We start from the raw sequence: 25,777 nt of genomic DNA, 5'->3' as shown, positions 1-25,777 counted from the left end.
GAGAAGAGGTAAGGAAGTCAGAATGATTTCCAGCAGCCAAAGCTGCCAAGCTGGTTTTCAGCCTGTTCCATAAGAAATGGTTATATGTGGACTGTCCCTGGCAGCAGTGATTTGTAGATACTCAACAAATGCATGGATCTGTTGATGAATGGTAGAGTGATCCATATTAGGATTTATTGCATTTATCCATGTCCTGGTACAGGCCACTTGATACTCTTCTTGCAAGATTTAGTCTTACAGCTTGCACTAATTTTGTAAGCAGAGAGAAAGTTCAGTTTGCCTACCACAGACACCGAAACTGTGCCTAAATGTGCTCTGTGAAGTAGATTGTATTGTTATTCCCTGTATAGTCAGAGGAGAGAGGTGGATAATTTTGAGGATTTCCTGGGCTCCAGTAGTTAGGCTTAAGAAAATCTGATAGAAAAACCTTTCTTTGAAGGTCTTAAAGCCACCAACTTTTATCTACTGCCTAGAAACCTACTTGGAGTATCCTGCTTTGATAGGCAACTAAAACTATCTTACATATTAAGTGCAACATAAATTTGGGCAACAAGACATATCATGTCTCTGTGCAAACCTACACAGTCCCTATAGCAACTTACATGTATTTCCATGTAGTAACTAATAACCTGGAGAGGAAGTATTTAGAGTCTTCCATGAAGACTCCTTAACAGAAGGAAGGCTGGTGAATTATAAGAGAAGTAATCAAGGAAATGGTGAAGAACTCTGTAATTGTTGAAGAATAGTCTTGAAGAACAAAAGAAAAGACAAATTAGGAAGGAATGATATCACAAGGTTATGAGAACTAGAGAATGAGCCACTATTACAGGCAAGAGAGAAAATGCAGAAGGTAATGTATGGGGGAAAATGGAGAAAGATAAATGTTAAGTATGAATGGTGAATACATTCTAATTCACCTGTCTCAAGAATTTGCCAGCACTGACTGAAGTATTTTAGGTAGGGTAGGACATACATTGGTGCTGCAGATGGAGACAGAGATGTTTGTTTAACATGGCAGTGTAGACTACTGTGCTGCAAAGTTAATTTCAGCGTGGGATGAACACAGATAGACTCCTTCTCTGAGGAGAGTCCATTACTGAAGTCATTGCACCTTTGGGAAGACAAGTCCATTGATCAGAGTAATTGGCTTTACATCTAATAAAAATTAGGGTAGCCATGGTAAGGAGGTGAATATGAAGGGTAAATTGGACACAGACTCTGTTTGGATAACTGAGTTTAATGTTGAGAGCACTTAACGCAATCCCCAGGTCTCAGATGTTCTAAATTACACAGAGACAGAGACTGGAGAGACTATTGTGTTTTGGTCAGCATGGTATTAACTGGATTATAACTGGAGTGCAAACCTTGCTAATTGATTTATCCACCATTAATCATGGAAGAGTGCATAAACTTCATAAATGATCATTTGAACCTTACACAAGGTCAAATTTCAAATTAACAGAAACCATATGGTACTTGATGTTTTACTGTACACACACTTCAATCTGGTTGAAGTTATAGGAAGCAGAAACAGAGAAGTGGGTTTTTATGCCCCAGGAGAATTTCATCTTTAGAAGGAAAACCAGATATTCTTAATCATTTTTATGTTTTTAAACAAGCAGCGGGTTCACTGACCACTGTTAACAGAAATCAGTTAAAGTTACAATTCAAGGGCCTTACCCTATGTGCATTTATGTGCTACTTACCAAAGAGTTTGTGTCTTTGTGTTGTATCTGATTTGTGTCTACAAATTTCCATTTGTATGACTGTAAATGTCTTTGGAATAGCCAAGAGAATGCTTGACAGTGAATTTTGCAAGCAACCTCAAATGAGGTTGCAGAACAGCTTCCAAATTGAGCTAGAGCAATATTTGCCTTAGACTTACTCTATTGAATATTGATTTTAGGGAGCTGTCACTTTCCCTCCATACTTGCAGTCTGACATACCCGAGGGGGTGATAAGAGTTTATGCTCCACTGCATTCAAAAGTCTCTATGGCAATTCAACTCAACGGCCAAACAAAAGCCAAAGACATCCTGGCTCGATTCCACTGTGAAAACAGGTGGGTAAAGCAGAACATTCTGTTTTTCCTGAATAACAATGTCAGAACTACAAAGGAATAGATTCCTCCCTCTTCAAAGATTCATTGTGTTACAATAACTCTTTTTCTAATCTAAAATTGCTAATTTATGGTTATGTCAATCAAAGAAATTTTAACCACTTATCTTACTCTTTTTATTCTACTTAATAACTGGCTCCTATACAGAATCAGTCTGCCCTCCCTCATACCACTAATAAAAATGTACATTAAACGTATATTTTATAGACTTGCCACATAGAGAACCCAAAGGGATTGTTTTACATCTCTCCATAAGTCTAGAATGTTTTTATTTCTGTAAGGTAATAATTATTAACAGCTATGGGAAATGGTAAATTTTGTCTGAAAGTCTTTTCTGCAAAGTCTTCCCATGTTACCACATAATTCTGTACTTTGAATAAATAATATAAAATTAATAATACAGAAGGTTTGGTTGATTGTGATGCAGTAATCTACCTCTGTGGCAGATTCATTATTCTGTAGTGGTCCATTTGGTAGAAGTTGTTGGTTTTAATAAGGCAGTTCACAGGGGAAAAAATATCAAACTTTAGTAGATGACCAGGCAGTGGTTATAACAGAAGGACAAACTGAAAGGTTTTTTTTCTATCCTAGCCGTGGATCATCACAGAATGTGAGAGGCCAGATCCAAAGTTTACATGAAATTGGAGGAAATATAGGTAGGTCTCAATTTTGAAAATTAATTCTTAATGTCCTTAACCTCCTAAAATACCTCAGGTCAGCAATGTTTTGACACAGCTGGGTCTCTCCTACCCTCCAGTCCATTTGGAGGAAAGGAGCCTGACCCAAAAGCGGTTAGAATCCATGTCATCATTTATTCCAACTCCAGAGTGACAGGAGGGGTACCCCAGGAGAGAACGAGCCCGGCGGCTGGATCTCAGCAGCACTTCTTACAGTCTTGCCAAATTCATCTGACCTCTTGCTTTTACCTCTCTCACTCTTGTAACTGAGCATTTTTCCATGGTTAAGAGATCCTTAGTCTTCCTCTTGCAAGCACATTCTACCTTGCTGTCAAGCATTTTTCCAAGATCTCTTTCTTTCTTACTGTATGCAAGTGTTAACCTCCCTCAAATAAAGACCTGCAGAATTGTGAATTCAGCCCCTGCACGTATAGGTGTTCTGTACTCACATTAATCTATGTGCTTTATTTAGATTGCAAATTCCTTGCAATAGGGTTTTTGTCTTCATCTGTTTCATGCAGTGACACTTCTAATAACAACAGTGGCCCACAAGTTTCTGGCCTAAAGGTCAAAAAATATATTTTAATTTGATATTACGCAATCTTTTCTCTTCTTACTCCCTCCTTTCTCTGTTCATGCCAAAATTCTGGATGCTGTGTTGGAGTCAGTTGTGAATTACCGTATTAGATAATTCCTTATTTCTTCTAGATTCAGCTCTAAAGACTTACTGTAAAGTTAGTACAAAACATCACAGACTTACTTCAGCAGCAATCAGGAATCAGTGTTTATTACTGATAAAAAAACCCTAAATTGGATTAGTGATTTGATTTGCCTGTCCAAACAGGATGACCAACTGATACTAAAATAGAAAAATGATCCTAAAGACCTTGTGAAACAATCCTAAATGTTCCTACCATGGTCTTCCAAAAAATTAGGACATTTAATTTGCATCTTCATTTAAAATCATTTTTCTAGTCCTAGATCCTTCAGGCTACCTTAGTCCAGTGATTATGCATTAATTCATTTATATTGCTTTCACTTGAGTAAAATCATTAGGACCCCAGTGACCTCAAAAGTAACCGTACAAAAATTTCACCATAATCTTATGTCACAGCAAAGTAACCTTACCAGTGAAATTACTTCATTACCCCATGTAAATGCAATATAGTCCAACAAATCAACTTAACTCTAGAATTTATTGCCTTATTACTCAACTAAGAGGCACAAAATCCTCATTCAGGCAAAGGCAGCCACAACTTCCCAATCACCAGCTAATGAAACAGCCAGAGTGCAAAGGATTTTTTTTTTTAACGAGCAAATTGGCAACTCCCAAAAATCTTGTTAGAGTCCCTGCATTTCTTTCCAAGATCCTACTGTATGGGAACACATTGTTTACAGAGCTACTTTTTCATAATTTAAAAATAGTGTAGAAGTCAGAGAGTTGTAATTCCAGCTCAGTAAATCCAAAGAAATAAACCCCCTCAAACTGCAGCACTAACAGTGTTGTTGATGCTTCTGAAAAGACCATATTCACCGTTTGACTAAATGTCTTGTCCATTACTCAGTGTAATGCAGAACATCCTGCCTGGAAGTGGCAGTAAATTCATGACTGTCAGAGAGTAAAATCATTGGCAAATTTACCAAAGGCCCTCTCTGTATCCAGGCAACATGTTAGCTGGATGGACACACCAAACTAGGATTGCTGTGTGCAGGTCAGAGAAACATTCGAGGACATTTTAACACAGCTCTGTCCCTGTGTGCTCAGAACATCTTATGATTCATGGCTGACAATTTCCCTTCCAGGTCAGCACTGTTTGGATCCAGATGCGTTCATGCTAGATGTCTACCGTGCAAATCCTCAGGCAGAATGGGTGATAAAACCAAAAGCCAGCTGAAGCAGAAGGCAGCAGTACACTGGACAAAAGCCACATGGACAAGAGTGATGCCTGTCATTTTAAGCAGCTCTTGCAGAGACATAACAAAATGGTATCCACAGGACATCATTCCTTCCTACTGTACTGTCCAGCTGATGGTCAGCACATAGGACTTTTGGTATTCCAGCTTCCAAACCATCGGAAAAATATCACATTAGTTATGCTTCCATATGGATTACACTTGTGCCAGCTGGCCCAGGAGGTGAGGAGGGCAGACCAAGGTACGGTGTTTGTTTCCTGACCTGGTGTTAGAACAATTTTTGGAAATAATGCAGTGGCATCCAATGAATGAAACACTACTGACCACAGCATGACACAGGAGCATGACAGACCTTGGAGCAGGGAAGGGGTCTGTCAGGCATGGAAGGTGGGAGTTCAGGATGCAGCAATCCCAAGACAGCTGTGTGGAAACCAAACCCTTCTCCTGGAAGTGAACCCATAGAGTGTGTGTTACTGCAGGGCTTGTGTCTCTCAGTCACTCCTCATGGGTACCTGATGCTGGGGGAGGGAGGCAGGAGGAGGAACTACAGACAGCTGTACTGCTAGTGTACATACCACTGTGTATCTCACTACCAGTCTTCCAAAATCATCTGTCTGGATCCCTCAGCTGTGTGCAATTGTAATGGCACAAACCACGCTCCCCTCCCTTCCCCTGTCACTCAAGTTTCAGGAGACAAAGGCTGGGTGAGGAGGGGCATATGCCCCTAGCTCTGCCTTTTACTTGATACTCTCAGAATTAAATCTGTGTAATGCCAGACTATGAGATGTGTTAATGGTGCCACTTACAGTCATCACCTTTTTTTGTTAAACATTATCGTTTCCAATTTGTAACCTAATTTTATTTTGTTTATTTTAGCTTTAATATGTAAGCAATTTTTATACTCTTCAGCTGCATCAACAAGAGAGATCTTTGTTCAGGTCTTGTATAATACAGCATGGAGAACAAACAGGGCTTCCAATGAGAAAAGGGACTAATAATTTACACATTAGGTCTTTAAAACTGTAGCCAGTCTAGGCCCAGTTGTGCTGGGGGTTTTACAAATATATAGCAAATCGCAGCTGGCATGCAGTCTAAGCAAACACACAGGCTGACAAGAGAATAGGGGGCTGCCACTGAATTGGGGATGTCAGATAGGCTGTCTTGTTTGGAGCTAGTCACAAGAACAAGCAGTGTTCGGTCATCTCACTTAGGGCTGTGCTGAACTAGAGGTTTGTTGAGTAAGGAAATCACAAATCTCTGGAAAAGAGAAAGTATTTTTTTATCTGTGTCATATGCAAAAAGTGGGAAGCAATGCCTTCAACTGCACTGCAATGTCCCCATCATTGTTGCACAGTGAAACCACCCCCAGCCTGAGCAATGATTTTTGTTCCTGATCTGGCCACAGGGATGAGGCAGAAGCTCTGTTTATTACATAGCAACTTAAAAGCACTCTGAACCAAGTCCTCCAGGTGAACTGGAGGTGAATAAAGTCTGCTGTCCTGCAGAGAAAGCCTGTAACTTGTGATGCTCTGCTGAAGCTGTGCAATGAGTATCTGAACCAGAAGCAGACCCTCTAAAATGTGTCAAGTTTATCATGTTCTCCAGTAGTTAACTTTCATTATTAGTAGTCAGTGAAAGAAATCAACATGGAATCAGTAACTTCACCACCAACAAAAATGTCTACAGAGGGCAGATCCTGTCTTCTTTCTTATCTTCTTGATAAAAAATGATGAAAAATTGGCAACATTTTCTTTAGAACAGTGACTTTTTTAACTTTCTGGTTGTTTTGGCGCATTTTTTTGTTTTGGTTTTTTTTGTTTGGGGTCGGGGGTTTTTGTAGGTTTTTGTTGTTCTTGTTTGTTTGGGGTTTTTTGTTTTGTTTTTCCTTTTTCTTCTTAACACTAAAGGAGACTCAGTTGCAACCAGGAAAAAAAACCAGGACAATTGTATTATAAAATACACTCCTTATTTTGAAAACTATTTATTTTAAGTATACAAGAGATAGTCGGTCTGTGGCTTGTTTATAGGCCTAAGCATAGAAGTTTTGTCTTGTGCTTTGCCCCTGATACCCTTTAGTTCCCTCTGTGGCAGTGGACAGCTCTTTTTGCTTGTGCTGCCCTTGAACATCAGCTGTAAAGCAGGACTTGTACTTTCCATATAAAGGCAACGTGAGAATTAGTTGAGTTATATTCTACTCTCAGATGTAGCCAAACAATTCCCTGAGCAGATCAGGAGTACTGAACATCCATCTGGGAAGAACAAACTCAGCAAAGGCTTTTATATGTGAAAGTGCTTTGAATATAAAGAGAATCAGAAAAATGCTAAGCATTGTATCTATAGCCAACTAAAAGGCATTCTGTGACTATACAGAAAGCCTAAATTAAGAAAGTTATTTGAAGTGTCATAGCAAATGAGCTAACTTCCTATAATACTCTCAGACAAGTATATTGACCTCCTCCATCTTGCCCCCTCATTTCACTCTGTGTTCTCAATGGCTGTGCAAGGGAAAGGATGTTCATGCTGCAACTTGCTCAGCATGTTCTGGACCTCATCAATGTTATTTCTATTTGAAATAGATCTCCCTGCATTCTGTATAGAATACCAGGGGGTTTTGAAGACTTTTACCACTTCACAACTTAGGAAAGTCAAATACGATGTCATAAAATCCACCCTGTGAGCTCTTGTTTTATGCTGAAACTGCCTATAACTTTGTAAGACATGCATATTAGCAGATGAACTAGATTCTACATAGAGTGGCCAAATACCTCCTGTCTCTGAAAAAGAATGTCAGGATTCTCTTTTGATACAAATGGCCCTAATGACCCATGTGTAGTGGTTAATACTGTTCCACATTAAGTTGTTTTGTATTGTTTTGGTACACTAACTTGATTTAATATGCAGCAGACAAATGGAACAAGCTCAATGGCATTTTGAAATACAAGGTTTCAACTTGAGGTCTTGTATTTCAAGATGCTGGTGGAGGCATGAGGAATTTTGTTTCTCCAAACAGAAGCTGAAGTCAAAACTAAGTTGCAAGAGGATTGTCACCTAAAAAAAACTAACATATGTCAAAAGCTATTAGTAAGAAAGTGGTAGCAAGCAAAGAGAAATTACTGAAATTCCAAAGATGCCTCAATCATTTATATACTCCATGGTTCTACAAGGACAGCATTTTGCATATCAACACATAGAGAAGGGAGTATTGTAAGAAACAGGTGTTGCAAAACAGACTGGAATGATTTAACCTGTATATGCAGCGAATGTCATTAGAAAGTGTGCATGTGTGCAAATGTGTCTGTGTCCATGTATAATATTAACTACCTCACTCTGCATTTTCCAGGAAAAATATTTTGGCTTAGACATTTACTACTTAATCTATTAGCAATTTCACATTGATGTTGACAAAGTATTTCTTTTTGTATGAGGCAAGATTTGTAATTACAAAAAAAGATCTAGTAAAATACATACTTCTGGATATGGATGATATTTTATCCAAAACATGTTGCCTAAATTATGCTTGTAATGTGAACCTTGTGAGATCAGATGTTGGGGTTAATAGACAATGAATACAAACACAGTGTTTCATTTTTATTTTTCAATGGGTTTCTATTCATGTGTGTCTTCTCTGGAAAATAATACAATGCCACTAATCAAAGTGAAGTGTTTGTATGTATGTTTACCTTACAATCCTCATTATGTTATGTGTTTTGTTGAAGTACGCCATGTAAGTGTATTTGTACAGCAGTGTGTCCACTGTATTGTATCCATGTCAAAAATAAAAACAATACAACAAAGCCAGCTCTTCAAATCTAAGCATGTGTATTTTGGGTAGAAGCAGAAGCAGGGGGCAGAAAAGCAACTTAAAAACTTTGAAAAGCAACTGTGTGGTTACAGCACCTGAACAGCTGTACAGAGGACCATGTTCTGCCACCCTTGCTGAAGTGGAGGAGCTCTTTGCTCCAGGAGCTCTTCCCTTGGCCTGCCTATACGCAATGCACAAAACACACTGGAATCCGGCCTCATTGAAAGCAATGGCAAACTGCTTTGGAGTTTTGTTTCAGCCACATTTTTTAAGCTAGTACAAAATACATAGAGAAAAACTAACATTAGACCAAATCGTACGGATGCATAGTAAAAGCCAAATAAAATTGGAAGGAGCAAACAAAAATACTGCTAGTTCAAAGAGGAAAAAAAAGGGGGAGATGTAAGGAACTTGCAAAGAACTCTGCTTATTATAGATGCATATTAAAGTATGAGACACATTTGTTACTGCTCAGTGACCTGGCCAGTTGATGAATGGATGTCCTTACTTGATTGGGATTTAGCACACGTCCCCCAAACCTGGCTTGAGAACAGCTACTGGAAGACTAGTTTTCAAAACAGAGGCAAGCACAGTAAGAAAAGACAAAGATACAACTGCAGGCTGGCCTCAAAACTGCCTCCCAGTGTCTGTAAAAAATACTGTTTTCCAAAGAATGATGCAATAGTTTGCATTGCCAAAATACAGAGTTTTTCCCAATAAAACCCAAATTGTTTCTTCAGCAGCATATCACTTCACAGGCATCTCCGTGCCATAGAGATGCTGCTTGTCCTGAAGCTGATTCCACGAAAGCATGAACAGGAACATAATCCATCTAGCCAATGTATCTATAATGAGTGTCAGAAGCACTGGATAGTAAGGCACAAGGAAAAGGAGCTGGAGCTACCCTGTGAAGTGTAACGAAGAAAATTCTATTAATTAAACTCTGAATCTGAGACCTTCAAAATTAGGATTTTAGTCAGTCTCCTGCTCCCTCTGCTGGACTATGTCCACTTACATTTCATATAATCAGACATATAATGACCCAGACTGGAAGAAGCCTTAAAGATTATCTAGTTCCAAACCCCCTGTAGTGGGCATACTTGTGACTTCTCAGCCTTCCAGCTCTTTTTCTTCTAACTAAAATACATGGACAACTGAACTACTTGAAATAATGCAGTTTATTGTAGTTTTATTATGTGGTCCAAAATGATTACCTTCTTACAAAACTGCCAACACATAATAAAATGAAATACTGTCAAGTAATCAAAAGAAAATATACTGTAAACACTGATTAATAAAAATTCCCAAAAGAAAAATACCCAAGTAATGCCATTAAAATTGTTCTAGAGGTATGTGTTGTTTAAAACCATTTAGTTAAAATGCAGATGTGGAGTTTCTGATTAAAAAAATAAATGACCTGAGTTGGAAAACAACCAGAAAAATCAAATAGATGCAGGTTCTTATCAGTTCTTCTTTTCATTATGAAAGGAGAATGCAAAATAACAGATCAACAACAACAACAACAACAACAAAAAACCCTCTCTCAATCCAGACAGGCTTTGCTACAGTTCAGTGCTCAGCCCCAGGGCAGGAATGAGGAAATACTCCACGCAGGTCAAAAGCTCTGCTAAAGTCAAACAATTCTCTATGTTGGCCCTTGGTCAAAACAAGGTTCCTCAAACAGCCACGGAATGAGGTCTTGCTTGTGAGGCAGTTTTGCTTGACATCAGCTGAAAAACAAACATGAAATACGTAAAATCTATTTCTACCAAACTGAAAAAAAAATTACAAAGATCCAGGTTATTAAAATTCTCCCCCTCTGAAATGAGAAATACAAACAACACCTGGGGAGCATCAAGTTCCATTCATGTTTGGATGAGGTGTGACATCCCAACATGGACAGTCACTGCTCTTTTCAGGCATAAGTCATGCACAGCAATCACTTGGCAGAGTTTGCAGAAATAGTTTTTGCCAGGGGACAATGGAAGATGAGAGGGAAAAACAGAGGAGAAAGCCACTCTGCATGGGTGTTTATGAAGTTAAAATAGAAACTAGCAGAATATGAAGCAACAGCTGAGCTGTACACAGTCACAGTTCCCATGGCAAACAAAAAGGGAGCACATGTTAAGAGTCATTCTTGTGAGAGTGAGCAGAGGAGGGACAGGAGGGAAAGGAAATATTATTGTACCTACCAGGATAACCTCCAACATAAATGGGATTGTTTGTATCTGCAGATGTTGACTGGACGTAGGGATTATCAGTGTGAACCAAATTCCCATCAATTATCAGTGAAATGTGATGTTTGCTTTTGTTTGCTTGAAGCTTGTGCCATTTCCCATCACACAAGCTCTTTGTGCCTCTTGGTTCGTAGGAAGCTGTTAGCCTGCCAGCTCCATTGTTGACATGGAATAAAACCTGTGCAAACAGTCAGATGCCAATGAAGATATAAAGTAAGAACACATGAACTAATCTGCCTAGATAAAAGCACAATCACACTGGTGCAGAGATTTCCATTTTAAATGTTTGGCAATACACGCAGTTAATGTTTACTTTGATGGGTAGAGTAGATCCTTATTAAAGTGGTTTTTAAAATTTTAAACAATAAGGTCTACCTATGCAATGGTCCATTGATACACTTCACTAGGGATTTCAATGTTTCTTACAAATACAAATCAAGACCTTTTGCACAGAACCCGAGACTTCAGATCTGAAAGATGAATCACTGTATATAACTTAAGAGAAAGAAGAATGGCCTGAAAGCACTTGTCATTGCCAATACATGCATTTATTTTTTTCATGCATTTATTTTTCAAAGCAGCAGACATTTCCTCAACTCTGCGGTGAGGATTAATATGTACATATTACATATTAATACTGGGAAAGTATGTCCCACAAAAACAGTGATATTTAACAGTGTCTCCAGCTAGGAAGCTTTGAATAAAAAATGAGCTATTTCTGCAAAAACAAACACTTAAGAGCAATCAAGTGTATGTTTTTTTTATGCAAGAGATGACTGGAAAACTATGTATATTGATTGTTAAAAGGTTTATGGAGCATAATGGCCAGTAGAAGTAGAGAATGAGTTAATTGCTCATGAATATTGAAGAAGAGGTTACAAAACAGTGTACATTGTGTATGCAGTATTTTTCTCAAAGACAAGGATAGCTTTATGGCAGAAAAAGTATTAAGCAATAAAAAAGATATATATTTGGTCTAAAATACAAGGTATGTAGTACAGGAGGTCAGAGTGGCTGCACACTAACATAAATTACACTAATTAAAAATCCAAAAAGTTCCAGTGACTTCTGCTAATCGCACATTTTATCATACAATGGCAGTGAGAAACCTCGAGACAAAGTCTGTCCCGCATTTGTTCTGTGGGAATGTGCCTCCATCACACCTGACTGGTGCCTATTTCATGCATTCCAAGGGCTCTAGCCTCGCAGTTTCTAACAAGCCCCGTGTACAGCAGTGCGCCTGCACAGGGCAGCCTACCTTGCCGTGTACGATCTCCAGCCCAATCGCATCGACCCTGGTGCTGCTGACGCCCAGGAGAACGCCGTGCGCCGCCGTGGTGCGGAACTCCAGCGAGATGTTCACGTCAGAACGCACCTTGTAGCCTTCCCTGACTGGAAATAAGTTAGAAGCTTCTAGCAGAAGACTTGCAACCCACAATACAGAGCTAAATATATGCATTACCATTAAAAGGTCTAAAAAATTTGTTAATCATGCTGCTAGCATTTGACCTTGCAATACCTCTGGACAATAAGTTTTCCAAAGTCATAATTCCCATTTTTTACTGGAAAAGATAAACTCCCAAATAAGTTTTCTTTTATTAATTCACATTTAATCCATTCTATCTCATCTGTAAGAAACAGTAAAGAGCACAAATGCAATCCTTCATGTTACTTCACAAGTCTTTTGTCTTCATATTTGTGACAGTGGTCACAGGGGGTCTTCAGGTGAGGGAAGAGACAAGAATGTTGACTCCATGTTTAGAAGGCTTGATTTATTATTTTATTATATATATTACATTATAACTAACTAAAAAGAAAAGAAAGAAATGTTTCCCTCTCAGAAGGGAAACTGAGCTAAGAATAGAAAGAAAAGAATGATAACAAAAGGCAGCTCTCTCGGACTGTGTCCGAGATAGCTCAGCCTTGATTGGCCATTAATTATAAACATCCAAGATGGGCCAATCAAAAATCTACTTGATGCATTCCACAACAGCAGATAACTATTGTTTACATTTTGTTTCTGAGGCCCTGAGGCCTCAGCTTCTCAGAAAAAAAAAAAATCCTAAAAAAAAGATTTTCACAAAAGATGTGTGCAACAATATTCTTTATCAGACCTTAACATCATGAACATGGATATTCTTAGCTAATAAAGATGTAGTTCATTTCTTTCCCACTGCTAAAACCATTATCTCTTTTATTTATAAGACAGCCCTTTGCAGAAATGACCACTTTTGGATGAATGAAGTGAAAGGACTCAGTTAGAAATCCACATGCAGGGCATGCACTCACTGTGTGAGGAGTCAGTTAATTACACACAGTTCCAGTAAGACCTGAAAGGAGTATGTTTTCATTAATATTAATTCAGTCAGGCACTGTTTTCATTTAATGACACTTACCAAGAGCAGCAAAGCCACTTCCATCAAAGAAGGTACCATCCTGCACTGTTTCATAGCATTTATTCACAGCAAAGATAGAGACAGGACTCTCGTTGTCCAATTGTTTGCCATTAATTGTCATGCTACCAATGCAGGCAGGAATACTGTGAGTAACCTAAGCATAAGGAGACATAAGAGACAATGTTTAGTATAAACTGCTGTGATGCTCTCTTAGGGATTCACCTGATCTTATTGTAGATAAAATATTATACAAACAAAACACAGCAGAATTTAAAATACTTCCGTAATTAAATTTCTAGTATTACATATAATTATGTAAGGCACATAATGTGTTAGAGTCAAAATCAAATAGTTTAGAACCAGAGTACATATTTGCTTGACTGTGAGCAGGGATACACTCAACAGTAAAAACATTCCAAACATGCTTTAGCAAATTAATGAGTAATCAAAATTTTTGTAGGATATTTTGCAAGTTCTCTTCATCAAAAAGATTAATCTGAATCACTCCAGAGGGTGGCTGGGCACTGGAAGAGGTTCCTCAAGGGACATGGTCACAGCACCAGCCTGACAGAGTTCAAGAAGCATTTGGACAATGTTCTCAGGCACAAGGTGAGACTCTTGGGGTGTCCTGTGCAGGGCCAGGAGTTGGACTTTGATGATCCTTGAGGATCCCTTCAAAATCAAGACATTCTACAATTCTATGAGAAACATTATCATATCACCGGAATCCTCATTAATAGGGCTGCACAAGGAGGAAGGTGACAAAACCTACCCTCTAAAAGGATGTATTAAAAATATGCTTTAATCTAAAGACAGCTAAACCCTTTCTTTCACAGCCTTTCAGAGATATTTAAGGCACCTAATTTCTGTTTGAATGCAAGAGAAGTCAGGTACCAAAATGTCTGATATTTTAGGTCATGTTTTTACCTTATACTGTGAAAGACAGGAATTTAGATTCTTTATTCATTTTTAACAGAGAAACAGAATGAAAAAAAAAAGTTCTGCTAAGGGCTATTACTAACACACAAGGATATAAGCTGTAGCTGGACTCATTAAGCCACAGAAAGCCACAGAAAGATTTATCTGGTAAAGGGTCATTACTTTCCTCGTTGCTTCTTTCCCTAAGTACTTCTTTTGAGCCTGTCAGAGACAGGATGCTGATTTAGATGAGTTTCTTGCACTGTGCTCATTCTGGTCTTGCAAAATGCCAGAGGCACCCCCCACCCCAAGCCTTCTTACATTCCCAAGATTCTTTGGCACGTAGTCTAAGGGGAGTCCTCCCACATAGAGCTTCCCTTCCACATCCAAGGTGGTACCATCTCCCAGGGCATTGACTGCTACCAGCTCCTGTCCATCCACAATGATTGTTCCTTTTCTTTTAACATATTCCGTCTTTACCTGGAAAAAAGGGAAGTGTGCGAACATAAATGAGTAAGCTAAATTTGTTACCTAGTCATCATTTGCCATAGAAATAAGAGCAAGACAATTGTTTAGTGGTTCAATTGCTTTGACATTCTGTTCCGAGGCAACCTCTTGAAATTCTTCCTGAGGCTGAGACCATTTCTGAATACAACCAAGCAGTTAAACAGCTTTCTTGCCTTCCCAAGGGCTCACAATGATTTCATAATGTCCTGCCTAAGGTTTTCAGTGTTTTATTATTTCTTTAAATCACCAGTTTATTGCCTTAGGATATGGGCAGGTCACTGAGTTTGCAGAAAGGCATTCTGTGCTGGCCTCCTGCAATTATTGTGCTGCCCAACAGCTGAGACATCTCAGGTCTCTGAAGTGCTGTCATTTTATGATAGGCAGTGCTACATTGGTTTTGACCAAAAAAGCTTTCCAGTTATGTGCATCTTGTTCACTTATGCCCTTATGCCTGCCTTGCCCTAAAACAGTTACATGTTGCTGAGGGAAGTCAGCTAGCCATTTATTCTTCTCTATTTACTTTTAGCCCCACTCAGAACCATGAGTAGGTTCAACCCAAAGTTTCATGAACATTTGGGCTGGTAAGGGGATAAAGGGGTAAAGCAGGGTGGTATGAGCTGAGGGGAGAGAATGAAAAGAAGTGGTGTTTTTTTCAGTAGCAATGCATATTAGTTTGCATAGATTGCAGAGGGACTGCAATGATTACCCCAGCTGGGAAGTGGTGTGACTCAGCCTTAATCTCTAATAAAAAAGGCTGAAGCTCCTGCTTTGTGGCCTGGGTAGTAAAGATAGGTCAGCTCTTATATGGAATCTGTTCAGCTCTTAAAAGGTGGATAGTGTCACATGTAGGAGTTTTATGTGAGTATGTGTAATTTTTAAACATGCAGCTGTAAGTCCTGGAGCATACTTCCTCTTTCAGGGTAGGCAGCAGAGCTTAACTGTGATATCTCTGACAGAAGTTCACATTTCCTTCCTTCATGTTAATTTCTGCTGGTTTTTCTTCTGGCGATTATTTATAAAAAGCTAAAAGAACTCTGCTGATTCCCAAGGCACCTAGGAAAGCTGGCAGCTTTGTGTCATCAATCACTTTGTCCCACAGAAGTCACTTCTTAGAGTGAAGGCCTTCACATACAGATAAGGGAGGGGAAACTTAGCAGGATGAAATTGTCATCCTCACCTGCCTTTAGGACAAGTGATAACCTCAGAGTTACTTCTAAAACTCCTGCAAACATCACAGTCACTTCTCACACAGAAAGCCAGAGCCAGTGGCAGGTGGGTTGCTCGGAGGAATTGGGCCAATAGAGACTGACGCAATCTTGGTGCAGAAGGCCCTGAGTGCTATGTGACACCTCCAAGCTGCAGACATAATTTCTACTCAATTCTACTTAAGTCCTCCATTAATTTCAAATGTCCCCCTTTCTCATGTTGCCTTGACCAAGGAAAGGACAGACAGTGCTTCCCTGTTGTCACTAGCTGCTGTGACATGCTCAGGCAATAAGCAAATAAGTGGGAGAAAAGAGAAATGCTGCACCCACAAATCTCTGTCACTCTGAAGTGCAGATCTTTGGTGGCATAATGCACTGAAAGCTCTCTGTGGAAAAGGTCAGATTTTTTTGTACCTTTCCATTGGGTCCTTCTCTGTTGAAGATGACCGTCAGTACACAGTTGGTGAACTATTTAATTCTGAAATAGTTTGAGATACTTGACAGTAGTTGGAAGATGGATTTGGTGTACAATTAATGACAATTCTAAAAGGAAATAATTATCAAATAAAAATTTTCTGAACAACTTCATGATTGGGTTAGAACCAGTGTGCTTTTGCAACAGAAATCACAAAGAAAAAGCAAGAAAAATCCATACCAGTACCTCCAGGGAAGGGAAAATAGAGCACAAAATTGGCAACCACCTACCGTATGCCATTTTCCATCACTGACAACAGCAGGGTGAAGAGCTACTGCTTTTCCTTTGCCTAAATCAAATGAGAAATGGAGCTGTCCCCCATAAAGCTGTAGGGCTGCATAATCAACCTGGTTTTGGTGAGCCATGTAGTAAATCAGGCCACTGGAGGCAAAGGTTCTGAGATTCAGCTGGACGGAAAGCCTAGACAATAAAAATTCAGTGTTACTTAAAGGTATTTCTTCTGCAGTGATGAAAAGCTTTTCTGGACACAGAGAACAGCCTAAACCAATTTATTGTTATGAAAGGAGATTTATTATTACACAGGTCAGAGAAGTAGAATTTAGGTTGATTTTAAGAAAGAATGACTTATAATGTATTTCATAATGGAAATCAGTGCTGTACCTGTCAGACGTAGAAAAAGTGCTTGTCAAAGAGTGAGATGAACTTTAAGAGGGACAGGCTCAGCTGTTTGTGACTGCAAGCTTGCTTACTGCTCCAAGAAAGGAACCCATTCCAGGGTAACTTTATGGCATCCATTACTATTAGGCAGGCTTGCTGGGATATTATGGGCAGACTGAGAACAGAGGGAGGCTTAAAAGGCAGAAGAGATGAATGAGCCATTTATTATGGAGACACCAGGTTCAGACTAGATGGCATCAATCCTCTGCAGTGTCCTTTGCTTAGAAGCTGTAACAGAAGGGCTAGAAGGAAAAAACACTCTTTTCTCAATGCCTGCAGAGACTTCCTGAGCTGAAAGAAGCAAATGCAAGTGACTTGCAGGCTGTGTGATGGGAACCTTGCTGGGAGACTCTTAAACAAGTAAAAGAGGCAGAGGTGCTATCACACATTAGGTCCCAACAAAATTATTCTTCTCAGTAGTCTTTTCTCCTTCAAGTGCACCTTCAAAGATGGAAGGTGTACTTGCAGAATATAGAGAGGAGCGGGTGAGATGTCACATGCATCAGACAAAGGAATGGGAACTGGATGTGAGTTCTGCATGTGGGAAAAAGAAATCAAAGTACTTACAGAAGGTAATGTGAGACTCAGATCTGAGGGGATAAAAATGCAGAATTCTGACCATGAGTTACTAAACCTGGGATATGATACTTTCTTTCATGAGGAGCCCACAGAAACCTGAAGTGAGGACCATGTTCAAAGCCGGCAATCAATCATGGAACCCATCACTGCCCTTCTTGCAGCTCAATACAAAATAACACTGTGTGCATTTGTAATTCAGGATATACTCACTTCTTCCTGACAGCAGACTGATTGAAGAGCAGGGTCAAGTGGCTGCCTTTGGCAAGTCCAAACTGATGGGCACCTTGAACATGATCAGGCAGCTCATCTTTTGCACAAACTACCTGTTAATGAAAGGAATTTATTAAGTAGGATAATGTCAGGTTCTGCCCAGAAACTGTTGAATGACAATGTGCCTGCATAGAGCTTTGTAGGAAGCAAAACTAGGCCACAAGAAAACCACAAAGTACACAGAATAACATCAATTAACTAACCTCATAATCATTCCAACGTATCTTCAGGCTCAAAAAGAACTGGTTCTAATGATTAAGCTATGTCTTGTAGACAGCATTGACCTTTTCTACTGAGAAATGTTTGTAGCTTGAGACACATTCAATTCACTTTTCGTCTTAATTGACAGCCTTTTTAACAACAAATGCTGGAAGTTCAATTTCAGTGTGAAAATCTTATAGGTTTGGTAGAAATATTTTACTATTTTATGAGGACACACATTTTTGTTATGATTTGGGGTATGGAGACCTGAGTAACAGAGCATGAGCCAAAGCTACATTTTAGCTCTAAAAAGGACAACTTATTTCTTTTTATAGTCCCAAGTTGTATGCATGAAATCTTGCTTGCTGTTGCCACAGGAAAATGGTTGCAGGATCCTTTGGAAACCCTTCATTGTAAAGATGTGCAGCTGCAGGAGGAGAGAAGTAATGCTGCCTTCTCTCTTGGGAACAGGGACTGTGTGAGAGGAAACAGGTGCCAAGCAAGCTGCATTCAGACACTGTGTCTCTCTCAAGTGGTTTGTGCCTCCTCTCTGACACAGAGCAGACACTGCATGAGTGTGACCAAGAAAATATCATGCAGAACTGCACAGCTAATGCAAATCTGCACCAAGTCCCTTTGGCAGGAATACACTAAAGATAATAGTTACTGTCAAGTCCTTCTGTTGGAGATTATCATTTCACTTTTTTTCTCTTTTTTTTTTCTTTTGTTGTTGTTGTTGTTGCTGCTGAAAGATTGATAAACCTAACTACTTTTCCATTCCAAATGGCCAACAGGCTGCTGCAAGGGATAGTATCAGTTTTTCTACAGGAAACAATAATTTCAAATCAACATCCATTGAAACATTCCATACTGAAGAGGAAGCAAATATATGCAATCTATAATTTAATAATTCTCCAGAAAGAAAGGAAAAAAGAGGTGGCAACAGAGCTTTGCTGCAATACATACTTTTTTTGAGTCTGTGAGAGGTCTCAGGGGAACTGGTAAAGCCTGAAGTTCAGGTTGAATCATGATGTCCGATGGCTGTACAGCTGTCTTAGGCTTCTCTGACAGAAAGCAGCTGTCCATATCCACATGCTCATACTTCATGGAAGTGGTAAAATATAAAAGCCTATATTAAAACAAAACAAATCGAAACAAACATTTTAAGAGGTGCATTTCTGCTTATTTCCAAAGCAGAAGGAGAGTATTTAACAAGGTCTTTCAGTAATATCAGGAAAAAAGGAAAAAAGTGTCACCTCTGACAAACAGATTGAGAAGCAGCAAATAATCTGTCCATAGAACAATATAAATCTACAATATTTCTGGAAAATAATTTTGTCTGTCACTGAAGATGAAATTATAGTAGAGAAAGCTGTGCTTTGTGCAGCATCTCCATAAAAATTAAAGACATTTTAAATACCATTTAAAAATATAGCTGGTAATACCCATTTTCTGGCTGTTATAATACCCAGATCGTGTGTACCATGCATATCTTATGTTAAAAACCAGGCAAAAAGAAGTGTCATGGAAGAGATCACAAACTACATTTAACAATTACTGTACATGGTTTTCCAAAACTAGGCAGTTACCCTTCTGACTTACTCCTTGTTAAAAATAAGGTTGCTGATACAGCCATGAAAGGAGCCAGCCAATTTCAGCCCTAAGATGCCCTCTCCTGCTGGAATGCCACCAGCGTAGAAGTTGGAAATATTAATGGGGCTATTTTCTGCTGCTGAACCAAGCCTCAATTCTGCAGGTTTACTTTCGTCCACCTGTACAGTTATGATCCTGAAAAAGAGAAAGTAGGGAAAACATTGAACAAGGTCTTAGAAACTCATTTTCAGATGAAAAGCATTCCTGTCAGCCTCAAAAACATCCTCTTCTAATAAATAAAGGCTCCATCACTTTGATAATAACTTCAATATCTTAAAACTGGAAGCCATTCTTTTGATGATTTTTAAAATGTAAAATTTTGTCAAATACCTTTCTAAATTATTTTGATAGCTGTGTATCTTTTCTCTAATACTATTTAGTATGCTTTGTACTCAAGTGCCCCAAGCTGTTCTAGAGATTTTGAGAGCTTTCAGCTACACCTCTATCAGTGGCTGTATGCTGTATACAATTACCATGTAAATCAGAACGTCTGCATTGACAGCAGAAAAACACAGCCCTGATTATCCCACCTAATAAGCTAGCAAAGGCAATTCCTCAGAGAGTGCAGTGAACTGACAACAATATGCAATAATTAAACAGGTAGTACTCTTTGCAGTCACATGTACCTCTTATTCCGAATTAGGATGACAGAGTGTTCTTGTCCATCACTGTATGTTCCATTAGCAGACTGAAGAACTACTTTCCTAGTACTTGCTCTATCTCCAGCATTAACATGCACTGCAAGATGACCATCAATCAGCATGATGGAAAAGAAGGGCTGTAGATTTAATCAGAGGATTAATTTTTAACTCCAGCTCAATCTTCAAGACACTAATTTAGTGTTTAACTAGAACATACATGGGAAAAATTAACCTCCAAACTTGTTGCAAACTTTTTAATGAAACTCATAGACAAGTAGGAGTTGTATCGGTACTTCTCCAAGTACCAATACCATACCTCTCAGAGTGCAAAGCTTTCTAACAGCAAACACAAAAAAAAGCTGGACATTTCTCTGGTCAAACACTCTAGGTAAAATGCAGGAGGTTTCTTTATACACTCACACCCACCCACTCCTTCTCTTAGAGCAGGAAATAGTAAGACTTTCTCTTTGGATTCTAGAAGCTCCAACTCAGATACACAATATATATAGCAAGCTGCCTTGATTTTACAAAATAAAAATGGCAAAAATAATCCGCAAAACTTCTTTGTTTCTGGTACTTGCCAAGTGTGCTTGTCTTCGTTGTCGCCTTTCCAGTCCCCTGCTGATCCCAGCAAGGATGATGCCACTGCTGTTCTTTGTAGCAAAAGTTGCCATCAGTTCTGACTCTGGGCTTAAGGACTTAGGCACCAACTCAATATATCCATTTTTCATGATGCTTACACTGTGAATAGGCTATTTTATGAAGAACAGAAGTAATTACTCAATTCATCCATACATAGTGTCAGGTAAAAAAAAAATCAAATATAGATTAGATTCTCTTAGAATTTTTGAAGATAAATCTGTTACAAATCACTGTAAACACCACTATTCATTATTCTATTAAAACAAAGATCAGATCACAAGACTTTAAAGTCTCCTACCTCCAATACACAGCCTTTTCGTACTCCATATGAATTTCTAAGCAAGTCAAAGGTGGAACGAGATATTTCCAGATTCTTGATGCATCCCACATACATTCTACTATTAAGACCTTTCCTGAAACAAAAAACAAGGCTTTCTTTCCAAGGAGTGGTACTTGGAATCTCCTGGGAGAAAAGATTAATTTCTCTTCAATAAGAAAAGAAAGAGACATCTGTTTTAAATGATGCAGTCGGTCTGGTGTAAGTGCAAAGAGTTTAAGTTTTACTCTTAGATACTAAATTGAATCTTAAAAAGAATCAAGATAATGTTGTGCCCGAATGAAAACATACAAGTGTGTAATGCTGTGCTGTCAGGTCAGGTAATTTCCCAAAACTTTAAGGTGAATCTTCAGCTGAAAGAAAAGGGATTGTGTAAAAGGGTAACTGTTGTTGTCTACCACGCAGTTTCTCGGTTTTCAAGTCTGGACCATACCTGATTTGGTTCCTGGTTTAAGGCTGAGAAATCTAAGGTTATCCTGCCATAATCCTTTAAAGGCTGGAATGCCACCTAAGATTAACAAGACTGCACTCTGTAGTAACTGTGCAGAGACCAATAATGTGCTCGAATTTATGTTATTGTCAAGAGCATGCAGAAAGTTTAATTAGATTTTCTCTTGCCATATTTATCCTTTCACAGTGAAGTCAGTGGAAGAAATGTGACTTTGCAAGTTCAGTACAGACATGCAATAAAAAAACACCCATAAACAAGAGACGTGCTATAAAATATCTATTTGCAATGTTTTCTGTTGATCTGTTCACAGTTGGTTTTCCTCTGTTCCAAGTTACTGAATTACAGGAATTCTCAAGTACAACTTTTATCCTTAAGCACAGTTTTGCCCATAAATGACATCTGGAAAACACAAGGCTTACACAGGTAGAGATCAAAGGAGCATCACTGCAGACAGCAATGCTGGATGCTTGCCCCAAAGAGCAGGGGGGCTGCTGCTGTGGTGGAAATCACCCTTGGAGGAAGAAAACAAAATTATTTCTGATCTGAACTGCAGCATCAGACCCACCAGTGGAAAGTACCATATCAGAGTTTGAAGTCAAAGGACAGATGTGGTATACATGGCCATAAACTAAACTTCAGAATTCACTGTTTTTCTCTAATTTCAGAGGTGATAAGAGTGTGTAGAATTTTTCCCCTAACCTTACAAGAGTCTTAGCAAAGGTGCAAAAGTGACACACTCTACCTCAGAGCCCTCGATCTTGGCAGCCCACCAATGAAGATTGGGTCCTTATCAGAGCGGTTCAGGTCTGAGGCAACCCCAGGAGATTCTCCTTGCTTGGTTTCTTTATAATTAAGGTTATATGCATCCATGACTGCCAAAATTCCTGCAAAGAAAAGGGAGTAAAGATCTGGAGAAGAATATGAATATACATTCTTCCCTTCTGGCAATCTTGTCCATAATAAAGGAAAATGTATTCATTGACTTGGAGATGTATGGACAATCTTCTTATTTTTAGAATGAGCAATTTATTGCACTGCCAGCTATTCTGTTAATCTCATTCATTCCTCTCTGCCAAAACCAAATCTGGAGAAGTCTACAGGAAAATAAGATACATATGAGAACATGTTATAACCATTAGCACATACACGTTATTGCCAAAACACAGGCCCCCACCAAACAGTTGTACTAAGTAATATTAAAATGCAGGAGAAAAAATGTGATCCCTCATCTACAGACTTGGACAAAAATCTTTCAGTCTTTAAAGACTGTGGGTATGTTTTGTGAGATGTGTTAAACCAAGCACAAGATTTACAGTCTAGTCCTTCTAAAAGCAAAGCACCCTAGGTGTGTCTGCTTAAGACACTGCATTGGAAGTGATCAGATTTGGTTGCAGTGATGTTCCCTGCAGCTATCTTAGATATTTGTATTTGTAAATGTGCAAACACCCAGACTTCTCGATCTGTAGCCTACCTTGCTTCTTATTCCGATTGAATGAGATTTTATACCACGTTCCATTGTTGTAACGATTTTCTGTTGTAAGAGCAAGGGGTCCTGAGCCAAGATCAACAGTCACCCTCACTTTGCCATCAACAAGCTCAAGGGACAAGAAGTCTCTCTGAGAGGAAGAAAAATACCACCAAAACAAAAAACAGATTACATACAAACAGATTACATTCCTGGAAATAAAATCTTCCTAAAGAATGCATGCCTGGCAGGTTTGGTCCACTGTGCGGAAAATATTTAGTAACTCTTGTACCTGGACTATTTGTTAGGCTCAAGATGCTTATCTTCACTTTATTTAGGAAAATTAAGTTACAAGTACCTCACAAGGATGTATTTTTGTTTTGTTATTACCCTTACTTAAATACATCATGAGGTTTGATTACTCAGCAGAAGAATGGTTAAATAACAAAGTCATATTTTCCTAGTTTTGGATGAAGTTGAAAGTAATTTGATTTGACAGCATAATGATCAAACACTACGATGTTCTTCCTGCATGAAGCAAAGACCGTCCTCACAGAGTAAAGAAGACTTTCTGAATTGCATTGAAGGTTCCCCCTCTGAACTGTAAAGCTTAAATCAGATATTATTGTATACACTGCAATGTATTCAGGCAGTGAGTACATACAGCAAATGAATTATGCAGTAACTCTGAAATAATCTGTACCCAAACAAAGCTTTTCCTACCTTCAGGAACAGAAAACCACCATCTAAGTATGCAGTAAACTGCATGACAAGACAATGAAGGTCTGTTGATAGGTCTGGGTTATATTGCTTTTGCAGAAGTTTTATTTAATTTGTTTCAGTTTACTGAATTCCCATCTTATGGATTTAATTCAATATGGTTTTTCATTATTATATTGTCCTTCTGCAAGCTCAATTCCAAAACATTTTTACATTCTGAAAAGGTTCCTCCAACTGAAAAAACTAGCTTGCTGTCCTTACTTTTCCTTTTCTAAACTTTAGCTAAGTAATCATTAATTTAAGTCAAAAATAATTTATTTTTATTCTAAAATTTAAATAAATTGTGAGGAATTCTTTTCATTGTTTAACTTTGCCCTTAGTTTAGGAGGATATTTGCTCTAACAAGTGGTCCTCTAGGGTTCCTGTCTTTAGTCCTTTAGCTTATGATGCCAGTCACAGGTCATGAATTACACAAAAGTAGTGATATGCTCTAATACATGTAAGCTGAATGACAGTTTAGAAATCTGATCCATTTTCTTACAGTGCCATTTGAAGCAAGATAGAGAAGAAGCCCATTTGGTGAAAAGGTACTGAAAGATATTAATATCTGAGTCACTGTTGAGCGGAGTGCCTTCTCCACAACTGAGTATCCACTGCCATCAAAATGGAATGAAGTGTCCTCATCCTGTGGGCTACAGAAGCAGAAAACCAGTACAAAAATGTTAACATTTGTTTTTCCCCCTTTTTTTTAATATAAATATAAGAAAAGTTAGGTCACAGAATAGTTTGAGTTGGGAGGGATCTTAGAGCCAATCCCATATTCCCCCCCTGCCACGTGAGGGACACCTTTCACTAGACCAGTTTGCTCAGAGCCCCATCCAACCTGGCCCTGAACACTTCCAGGAATGGGACATCCACAATTTCTCTGGGCATTGTATTCGAGCATCTCACCACCCTCACAGTAAAGAGTTTCCTCCTAACTTCTAATCTAAACCTACTCTCTTTCAGTTGGAATCCATTAGCCCTTGTCCTGTCACTCCATGCCCCTGTAAATAGTCTCTCTCCACCTTCCTGGTTGGCTCCCTTCAGGTGCTGCTCAGTCAGTGCAGCCTCCAGGCAGCAATTTATAAAGTGTGGGCAAACACTTCAATATTGATGTAATGAATAACTGAAGGATTCCAGTCAACGGCCACTTTCATTATGCAACCTCACAACACACAATTTAGCCATGGGGAAGGATGCACACAAGGTAAGTGTTCTTCCTTATATACAAAAATGAAAGGCAAACTCAGTGAATTCCTAAGGGAAAAATAATTGTTACAGCATACACCCTCTAAATTAAAACATGTCATCCATTTCTCAAAATGCTTTGCATAATTGGACTTACAATACATGATCTATTAGCCCCTTTCCTTGCAGTACAAGACCTGTAAAAAATATCTCATACAATCATGCAGCACCCTCTGCTGTTTCTGCATGAAATATTCTGCAAAGGGAATATGGACAAGCATATTTCTTTTTTATTCCTTAAACATAAAAATAGTAATCTGCTCAAGGCACCAACCTCAGTGGCTACAGTTTTGCTATCAATTTTTTTAATAAGACTGCTTTACACTGTTTCTTACCCTAGGAAAGAATAAATCTGTTTTACAGAAAACTACTGAAAAGGAAAGATTCCACAGTATTTTGGTTCACTGGTAGTCCCTACTTCCCACGCACAAAATAGAGAGCAGCAATAAAACTCCTCTGAGAAAGTGATTCAAAAATTGAAATTCCATACAAAGAAATTATTTGATACCACTGATACATTGAGATTAATGCGCTCAGAACTGTAAGTTAATTATCAGTGAAACACTGCAATTTGTCTGAGCTCCATATGCTTAGTTAACAC

At 38.7% G+C, this 25,777-nt stretch overlaps 2 protein-coding genes across 2 annotated transcripts in view; one reads left to right on the top strand and one right to left on the bottom strand.

The window, feature by feature from the left end:
• The window catches only part of ARHGAP28 (Rho GTPase activating protein 28), a 76,029-nt gene extending 67,543 nt beyond the window's left edge, over window positions 1–8,486 (top strand). The window contains exons 13-15 of the mRNA XM_058801538.1: window positions 1,907–2,061; window positions 2,710–2,774; window positions 4,599–8,486. Of these exons, the coding sequence (XP_058657521.1) occupies window positions 1,907–2,061; window positions 2,710–2,774; window positions 4,599–4,690 (312 nt within the window). The 3' untranslated portion in view covers window positions 4,691–8,486. The remainder of the gene's footprint in view (window positions 1–1,906; window positions 2,062–2,709; window positions 2,775–4,598) is intronic.
• A 1,204-nt stretch (window positions 8,487–9,690) lies between these two features.
• LAMA1 (laminin subunit alpha 1) overlaps window positions 9,691–25,777 on the bottom strand; it is a 79,511-nt gene continuing 63,424 nt past the window's right edge. Inside the window, exons 48-62 of the mRNA XM_058805348.1 lie at window positions 24,428–24,578; window positions 23,173–23,317; window positions 22,444–22,585; window positions 21,212–21,326; window positions 20,853–21,023; window positions 20,257–20,408; window positions 19,580–19,765; window positions 18,944–19,106; window positions 17,717–17,829; window positions 16,480–16,669; window positions 14,384–14,542; window positions 13,145–13,298; window positions 12,007–12,140; window positions 10,704–10,926; window positions 9,691–10,241 (exon numbers count right to left, since the gene is read on the bottom strand). Coding sequence (XP_058661331.1) covers window positions 10,081–10,241; window positions 10,704–10,926; window positions 12,007–12,140; window positions 13,145–13,298; window positions 14,384–14,542; window positions 16,480–16,669; window positions 17,717–17,829; window positions 18,944–19,106; window positions 19,580–19,765; window positions 20,257–20,408; window positions 20,853–21,023; window positions 21,212–21,326; window positions 22,444–22,585; window positions 23,173–23,317; window positions 24,428–24,578 — 2,359 coding nt within the window. The 3' untranslated portion in view covers window positions 9,691–10,080. The remainder of the gene's footprint in view (window positions 10,242–10,703; window positions 10,927–12,006; window positions 12,141–13,144; window positions 13,299–14,383; window positions 14,543–16,479; window positions 16,670–17,716; window positions 17,830–18,943; window positions 19,107–19,579; window positions 19,766–20,256; window positions 20,409–20,852; window positions 21,024–21,211; window positions 21,327–22,443; window positions 22,586–23,172; window positions 23,318–24,427; window positions 24,579–25,777) is intronic.

Source organism: Ammospiza caudacuta, chromosome 1 (assembly GCF_027887145.1).
Source record: "Ammospiza caudacuta isolate bAmmCau1 chromosome 1, bAmmCau1.pri, whole genome shotgun sequence".
Lineage (NCBI taxonomy): Eukaryota > Metazoa > Chordata > Aves > Passeriformes > Passerellidae > Ammospiza > Ammospiza caudacuta.
The sequence above is the reverse complement of the archived record's forward strand: the minus strand, read 5'-3'. Positions and strand labels throughout refer to the sequence as shown.